Source organism: Otolemur garnettii, unplaced genomic scaffold (assembly GCF_000181295.1).
Source record: "Otolemur garnettii isolate 467f Iridium unplaced genomic scaffold, OtoGar3 scaffold00152, whole genome shotgun sequence".
NCBI lineage: Eukaryota > Metazoa > Chordata > Mammalia > Primates > Galagidae > Otolemur > Otolemur garnettii.
In genome coordinates this window covers 2,571,384-2,580,060 of record NW_003852547.1, presented here as the reverse complement: position 1 = coordinate 2,580,060, position 8,677 = coordinate 2,571,384, and the positions used below count along the sequence as shown (strand labels likewise).

General features: G+C 50.1%; 1 protein-coding gene across 1 annotated transcript in view; it reads left to right on the top strand.

Moving 5' to 3' along the window:
- PPP1R13L (protein phosphatase 1 regulatory subunit 13 like) overlaps window positions 1-8,355 on the top strand; it is a 16,404-nt gene extending 8,049 nt beyond the window's left edge. The window contains exons 8-13 of the mRNA XM_003799510.3: window positions 566-1,026; window positions 3,749-3,880; window positions 3,973-4,106; window positions 4,212-4,378; window positions 6,364-6,563; window positions 7,802-8,355. Coding sequence (XP_003799558.1) covers window positions 566-1,026; window positions 3,749-3,880; window positions 3,973-4,106; window positions 4,212-4,378; window positions 6,364-6,563; window positions 7,802-7,840 — 1,133 coding nt within the window. The 3' untranslated portion in view covers window positions 7,841-8,355. The remainder of the gene's footprint in view (window positions 1-565; window positions 1,027-3,748; window positions 3,881-3,972; window positions 4,107-4,211; window positions 4,379-6,363; window positions 6,564-7,801) is intronic.
- Window positions 8,356-8,677: the final 322 nt, after the last annotated feature.

The following is an 8,677-nucleotide window of genomic DNA, read 5'->3' as shown; positions in this document are numbered from 1 at the left end:
CCCTATAGTGTTGCAATGGGGATTCAAGGAAATAATCCATAGGGAGTGATTATTATTATTTCCAACTGCTTCAGAAACTCTGCTCCTGGGGACTAAGAGAAGAGACCATTAAATGCCAGTATTCTACCCTTGACAGTTTTCTGGGTGAGATGTTAGGAGAGGAAATTCTTAGAATATTAGAAAGTCGAGTCTGTCATGGTTTGTAGGAGTATAGATTCTAGAGTCTGACAGGACTGAGTTCAGATCTCAATGATGTGGCTTTGGGCAACTGACTTGTCCACTTCAAGACTCAGATTCCTTTTCCATACTGAGGAGGACAGCGTATGTACCTCATAAGGTAGTGGTGAGGTCCACTGAGAGAGGCATGAAAAGCAACAGGCACATGCTAACCACTCAGTAAATAGGTGTTATAACTATATTATTCACAGTCCAGGGAATAGTCCACAGAGGGCAAGGTCACACAGCAGATCAGGTGTTGGATGTAGGTCCTGGAAGTCATGGGAAGGGAGTGTCTTGGGTGGTCTCCTGAGAACCCACCCTCTGATGGAGCTCTTGTTCCTGTTAGGCCCCCCCAAACCTCCCGCTGAGCTGGAGCCTGAACCAGAGATTGAAGGGCTGCTGGCACCAGTGCTGGAGGCTGGCGATGGAGATGAGGGCACTGTGACTCGACCCCTCAGCCCGACAAGGCTACAGCCAGCACTGCCACCTGAGGCGCAGTCGGTGCCCGAGCTGGAGGAGGTGGCACGGATCCTGGCAGAGATTCCTCGGCCGCTCAAACGCAGGGGCTCCATGGAGCAGAGCCCCGCTGTGGCCCTGCCCCCCACCCACAAGAAACAGTACCAGCAGATCATCAACCGCCTCTTCCATCGCCATGGTGGGCCGGGGTCTGGGGGCCCTGAGCCAGAGCTGTCCTCCATTACTGAGGGACCTGAGGCCAGGGCAGGGCCCCCTGCTCCTGCCCCACCAGCTCCTATACCTCCCCCAGCCCTGCCCCAGAGCAGTCCACCAGAGCAGCCACAGAGCATGGTAAGTAATATAGGAGGAAAGTGGGGGTAGGTTTTCTAGCTATGGCAAATAGCCCCCAAAATACAATGGCTTAAATGAGATAGGAATTTTCTCCTGAGGAGCATTCCAGGGATGGTACACAGCTCTATGGAGTCAGGACCCAGCCTCCATCTACGTGGGGCTCTGCCATCCATTGGGGGTTAATCTGTCCTTATGGTCCAAGATGGCTCTCACCAAGTCTGCCTTCCAGGTAGGAAGGGCAAAGGAAGAAGAGAAAGTACTCCTTCCCTTTTGAGGCAGTACCTGGAAATTGCACATATCACTTTGCCCCATCCCATTAGCCAGAAACTCAGCTGCAAGAGAGGCTGGGAAATGTAGTCTTTAATCCATGCATAGATGTGTGTGAAAGTATATGGAGGGTCATATGCTCCCTCATATCGGAGGCTTCCTTCCCCATAACCTGTACCTGATCCCACCCCTGGGTCCTCGTTCAGCAATCTCTGAGTGTTACATCTTGAAATGACTAGAAGTCTTGGCACAGCATTGGGATTTTTTCTGGGACCAGGAAAGCCTGGTCACCCTCTCTTTCTCTCTCTGTCTCTCTCAACCTGAAGACCATACATTCTCTTGTGTCTGCTTTTTCTAGAGATTTACTCTCTCTTCTTAGAAACAGCAAGTCTCTGGTCTTGGCTGGGAGTGTCATGGTTAAATGTACCAGCTGCAGACTAGCTGAGGATGTTTGAATCCCAGCTCCATGCAGCTTATAAGCTGTGCAAACTTGGGCAAGACATTTAGCCTCTCTGGGCCTGAGTTTCCTCTTCTGTAAAGTGGGGGTGAAAATAACAGTATTCACCTCATGGGGTTGCTGTGAAGATTAAATGTATTAATATAGTACCTAGAATAGTGCTTGACACATAGCTGCTAACTACTATTATTGTTGTTATTATTGGACCAATGAATGGTCTCCTGCTGATCTCAGTCCTTGCATCTTGGTTTACGGATTGTAGTCACATGGAACAGTCCTGAACACTCAGTGTGGATAGACAGAGGGAAGAGAACAATTTCTACATAAGTGGAGACCAAGTGAACACCTCAAATGGCTATTTCTAGCTAAAGGTAGAGCCATTTATAGCTAAAGGTACACCCAGGGAATGTTGAGGCTTAGGATCTTGAAATCAAGAAGGGAAGAATGACATCTTGAAATGGTAGAGTTGTCTCATCATAGAACCATAGACTATTATTACTGATTCTTGAAGTCACCAAAGCTGAAAATTAAAGATACTCATAATTTGAATTATAAAATCACAAATGAACACATCAATATGTTGTAATACAGAATTATATTTTAAATTGACACTAAGGAGATTCACAAATACCATAGAAAACTTGGGGGAAATAAATAAAGCTACAATGAAGAGGACATAAACTGCTCTCATAGAAAGCCATGCTTAATCTTTTAAGAATGTCCTTCCAGTATTTTGGAATGAATTTTATATCTTTTTGAGATGGAGTCTTACTCTGGTGCCCTGACTAGACTGCCATGGCATTATAGCTCATAGCAACTTCAAGTTCTTGGACTCAAGCGATCCTCTTAGCTCTGTTTTTCTATTTTTAGTAGAGATAGGGTCTTGCTATTGCTCAGGCTGGTCGTGATTAAACTCCTGAGCTCAAGCAATCCACCTTCCTGGGTCTCCAGAGTGTAATTTTTTTTTTTTTTTGAGACAGTCTCATGGAGTCACCATAGCTAGAGTGCCATGGCATCATAGCTCACAGCAATCTCAAACTCTTAGGCTCAAGTGATCCTCTTGCCTCAGAGGATCAGTCTTGCCTCTTGGCTTAGTCTCCCACGTAGCTGGGAATACAGGCACCTGCAACAACACCTGACTAGTTTTTCAACTTTTAGTAGAGAAGGGGTCTCGCTCTTGTTCAGGCTGGTCTGAAACTCTTGAGCTCAAGCAATCCACCCGCCTTGGCCTCCCAGAGTGCTAGGATTACAGGCATGATCCTCCATACCTGGCTTGGAATGAAATTTTAAACATTAAAATTCTCAATAATCCAATCTCCTGGGCCCTCAGCAATTTGAAATAGTGCAACTTAGCTTTTCCACAATCATATCATGTTGGAAACTTGACATAACTGAGAATCAGAGAATTCTGGATTCAGTGGCTTTGGGTATCTGAATTCCAGAATCCCCAGATCTTTGAAACTCTGGAAATGGTAAAGACCAGAATAACAAATGCTACACATGCACACACTCAGAATAAATGAATCATGGCAGAGGAAAATTGAAGATAAGAAAGCACAAGGAATAATGTGATAAATACTCAAATCCCAAACATCTGAATTAACACCTGGTAACATTTTGTCGAGTGTGCTTCATAGTATTTGTTTTTTGTAAAAGAAACAGGACTGTGTGTGAATTGAGTAACTCTCTTCCACAATCATTGCTGTGAAGGCTTAGAATTACTTTGCCACCAACTTAATGGTCTCCCAACTTTCTCTCAGGTCTTGGGGCCAAATTTCCAAAGTCGCAGGATTCTGTGACTGCTGTAGGGAACTGGGGGCTCTAGAGAACTGAGGCATCCCCATCCCTCCTGTCTGGATCTCTGGACCTCCCTGGGTGTGAATCCCAGCCCTACCCCTGCTCAAACGAGTAACCTGGGGCGTCTAGGGTGTCTCTCTCTGGGTAATGGGTACACTAACAAGCCCTCCCAGGGGCTGAAATCCCCGCCCTGTCCCCCAGGAGATGCGCTCAGTCTTGCGGAAGGCGGGCTCTCCGCGCAAGGCCCGCCGCGCGCGCCTCAATCCACTGGTGCTGCTGCTAGACGCCGCCTTAACCGGGGAGCTGGAGGTGGTGCAACAGGCGGTGAAGGAGGTGAGGACCACCAGTGAGCTGGAGGTGGGCAGGGCTGGGGGGACGGGAGGAGAGCTGCGAGACTGAGTCTTATTCTCCCCGGATCCGCTCAGATGAACGACCCGAGCCAGCCCAACGAGGAGGGCATCACCGCCCTGCACAACGCCATCTGCGGCGCCAACTACTCCATCGTGGATTTCCTCATTGCCGCCGGGGCCAACGTCAACTCTCCTGACAGCCACGGCTGGTGAGCCCTGACCCGCGCGGTGCGGGTGCCTGACTAGGACGGCGCTCGGGGCTGGGTTCTCCCTGGGCAGACACGCGGCCTCTCACGCCTCCCTCCTATGCCTAGGACACCGTTGCACTGCGCAGCGTCGTGCAATGACACAGCCATTTGCATGGCTCTGGTGCAGCACGGCGCCGCGATCTTTGCCACCACGCTCAGTGACGGCGCCACCGCCATCGAGAAGTGCGACCCCTACCGTGAGGGTTATGCCGACTGCGCCACCTACCTGGCAGGTGCGAGGCAGTGCTGGGCGTCCGGAGGGTCCCTGGTGGATGTGCAGGCACTGGGTGGGGGAGCACACGCTGCCCCCTACGAGGGCTAAGAGGATGTGGGGGCTGTACCAACCCTGTGCCAGGATTGTGGAGGAGAGGGGAAGTGGACAGACCACCTGCTGGGGTAGTAGACTGTTCCCTATTGAGGGAGAGGGGACACATGGAGGATGTGCTGTACAAGCCTGACACCTTCGGAGAGAAGAGCGGTCTGGAGATTGTGTTGCTCATCTGCTTTCTCACCTGCAGGGGTGGGGAGGTGGGCTTTCTAATTATCTACCTGGCACAGGGCTGGGCAGGTGGATTTGCCACTTGTAGAATAGGCAGTACACGCCTGGCAGGCAAGTTGGCAGTGGCTCCTGGGAAGGAGCTTGGGGACTGTTCCACTTGTAGTAAAACTTGAGGCTATAGCATGTCTCTCCAGGAGGCAGGCTCGGTCACCTGGTTCCTCAAAGGGAAGGACAAGGTAGGTTGGACCGTGGAGGATTGTAATCGGGCCTTTATGTCTTTGTTTATTTTTTATTTTATTTTTTTGAGACAGAGCTTCAAGCTGTCCCCCTGGGTAGAGTGCTATGGCATCATAGCTCACAGCAACCTCCAACTCCTGGGCTCAAGCGAGTTTCCTGTCTCAGCCTCCCAAGTAGCTGGGACCACAGGTGCCCGCCACAACACCTGGCTATTTTATGGTTGCAGCCATCATTGTTTGGTGGGCCCAGGCTGGATTTGAACCCACAACCTTAGGTGTATATGGCTGGTGCCTTAGCCACTTGAGCCACAGGTGCCGAGCCTATTTTTTCTTTTTTTTTTTGAGGCAGAGTCTCACTATGTCATCCTCGGTAGAATGTCGTGGCGTTGCAGCTCACAGCAACCTCAAACTCTTTGGCTTAAGCAATTCTCTTCCCTCAGCCTCCCAGGTAGCTGGAATTACAGGTGCCCGCCACAACACCTGGCTATTTTTTGTTGCAGTTGTCATTGTTGTTTTAGCAGGTCCAGGCCAGGTTCGAACCTGCCACCCCAGTGTCTGTGGCCGGGGCCCTAATCACTGAGCTACAGGGCCAAGCCAGCCTCTATTTCATACCTGGAGGGCCAAGCTGTATCTTGGTTTGGGCTGGGGACCTCACAGTTGGAGTAAGGCAGACCCCAGGACCTGGGGGTGAAACACAGGGTTTCATATTTGAAAGGTGAACTTAGTGGGGCCGACACTGGCAAAGTGGGTGAGAGGAAAGGGGCCATAATGCTTGCCTTTAGGGCAGGCAGGGGCCCACAGGGACTGTACTGCTTTGGAGAGATGTAGACCGTCTGCTGAAGGGGGCACCTTCGGGAGGGGGACTGGGCCATTACACCTGTGTCACAGGTAGGTGGAACCTATGAATGTGAGGATCATACTGTTCTACTGAGAGTTTGTGAAGGTGAAGCTTGGACAAGGCAGCTTGGCAGAAAAGGGAGGAAAAGTGAGAGCAAAGTGGACTGAACCACTGAAGAGGGGAGCATGGTGGGCAATACCATCACGAAGGGGGCTAAATTCTTGATGGAGATTGTACCACTTAGATTGGGGGTGGGGTGGGCTCTACCCCCATCTAGAAAAGTAAGTATATCTTCAGTGTGTGGACTGCACCACCTGGAAAGGAGAAGATCAGACCACTTAAGGGAGTGGGTAACAGGATTCAGCATTGTTTAAGGAAGGGAGGCCATTGACTCTGCCTCTGGAGTAGGTGACCTAACTCAATGCATGCCCAGTGTCCTCGAATATTGGAGACTGCCAGTCTGGCGTCTGTCTCCAGCTCTGGCTCCCATCCCCAGACACCGGCACACACAACTTTTCAGGTGGCTCATCCCTCCTGTTGGGTCAGGCGCTAAAGCCAAGCTCTTGTCCCTATCCCCAGCGTGACCTGTTGTGTCCGTGGGTCTTTGGACTTGGTGTTCACGATCCTGGCCGTGGCATTTTTCAGACGTGGAGCAGAGTATGGGGCTGATGAACAACGGGGCGGTGTACGCTCTCTGGGACTACAGCGCTGAGTTCGGGGACGAGCTTTCTTTCCGCGAGGGCGAGTCGGTCACTGTGCTGCGGAGGGACGGGCCAGAGGAGACCGACTGGTGGTGGGCTGCACTGCATGGCCAGGAGGGCTACGTGCCGCGCAACTACTTCGGGGTGAGCCCAGCAGAGAGATGGTGGGGTCCTCCTGACCTAAGTGTGGGGAAGAGGATGATCCCACAGGAAAAGGGGTAGGAAGAGGCTGAGAGGGAAAGACCATTATATAGGGTAGGGAAGTCAGAAAAGCCCATTATTGGTCGCGGTGGGGCGGGGGGAGAGGAAGAGAATGGAGGGGAGGAGGAGGGTCCCTTATAGTTAGCCGAGTAGGCGAGGAAGAGCCCTTTGCATAACTGGCATTTGGGGGGGGGGTACCCACCCACCCATGAACCAAGTAACCAGTACTGCCTTACTGGTTACCTTGGTTCATGCTTTACTTATTTATTTTAAAGACAGTCTTGCGCTAACTCTGGGGCTAGAATGCTGTGCCCTCAGTCTAGGTCACAGCAACCTCGAACTCCTGGGCCCGAACAATCTTCCTGCCTCAGCCTCCAGAGTAGTTGGGACTACAGGCGCCCAACACCATGCCTAGCTAATTTTTCTTTTCTTTCTTCTCTTGAAATTTATTTTGAATTGAGCCAGTGCTCAAATATTTTTATCATCCCTGATTGTATTGATGGAGAGGTTAAAGAATAATCCATTTTAGGCTGCCAGGTGGCTTATTTCTACAATCCCAGTAATTTGGGAGGTCGGGGTGGGAGGATCATTTGAGGCTAGGAGGTCAAGACCAGCCTGAGCAACATAGTAAAACCGCGGTCTCTAAAAAGTCATAACAGCAGTAATCAATTTTCGCAAGGAAGCAATGAAGGGTCTCATCTTAGGGAGGAAGAGGAAGTTTAAGTATTGTATGTTACAGGCATGGTGGAGAGGAAGCTTTTGTTATGAGGTAGGATGAGGAAAAATCCACTAATAAAATTATAGTAGAACTAAGGAAGATTCTAGAAGAGTTGGGGGAAGAGACCAGGAAGATTCTATTATTTTCCAGAAAGATTTTTTTAATTTGAGGGTGGATGAAGGTGGGACCCAGCTGGACATCTACGTTAGAGACAGGTAGACATCTGCTTTAGGGCAGTTTGGGAAACTCAGAATACCCCATTTCATCAATGGGGGCTTCCTCTTGGAAGGCTCTGTCTAGTTCTTGGAGCTAACACAGGACTCAGGGATTCTGGGGTGGTCTGGAAGATGCTGAGAGAGTCCCTTAAGAAGAGGTGAGGAGGAGGGAGGCAGTGCACATATTTGAATGTGGGATGAAGGGGTAGGAGCTCCAGGGGTCTGTCTGAAGATCTGTGTTCCCTCAGCTCTTTCCCAGGGTGAAGCCTCAGAGGAATAAAGTCTAGTAGGACAGAAGGACGTTCAGAGAGGGGCTGGAGCAAGTAGCCCTACCTCAGCTCCGGCCTCCCATTCCGTTTACTGCTGCCTTTAGCTGCACCCCCTAACCCTCCAATGGTGCAGGCCTCACGCCAGTCCTCTGCTCTCCCGGAAGCCCAGGGGAGAAGGAGGACCCCAGCCTTAAATTTAGGAATCTGCCTTAGCCCTTGGAGGTCCAGGAGGGGCTAGGAATCACTGGGGCAAGAGAATTCCCCCCCTTTTGCCACATTAGATCCCGTTCAAAGTGCCTCCCACTCCTACTGTCACTCCCCCTACCCCCAGCAAGACAACCCACTGGTGATCCCCACTTGATTTCCCTGGGAGTCACTTCTGACCACATCCCTCCCAGTGGCTTGGTGTAAAAAGGCACATTGGACTCTACCAGGAACCCTGCCCTACCTCTCCCCAGTTAAGTGCCTTTACAGAGCTCTGGTTTTATGTTTATAACAAAATGGGGACGTTTCTTTATAAATAAAGGTAGTTTGCACAGAAATTGACTTTCTTCTCATTTCATTCCGTTCAGACTCCATAAATACTCATCTTTGCTGTTCCTATTTTTGACAAACCAGTTGAAAGTAGCCCCTCCCTTTTCAAAGGGATTCCCCTCATGCAAACCCAATTCTTCCTCTTTTTCATGTTCTGGGTGCTTTTTTTTACTTTGTGGTACATATGTCTGATAATTCTTGCACCTGAAGTTGAGGGCAACTAATCCTATGCTCGTTCTCATGGAGGATTGTTTCCTCGTGTGTGCTGAAATTAGGGATTGTGAGAGCATCTTCAACAGGGAACTACTTTTTTTTTTTTTT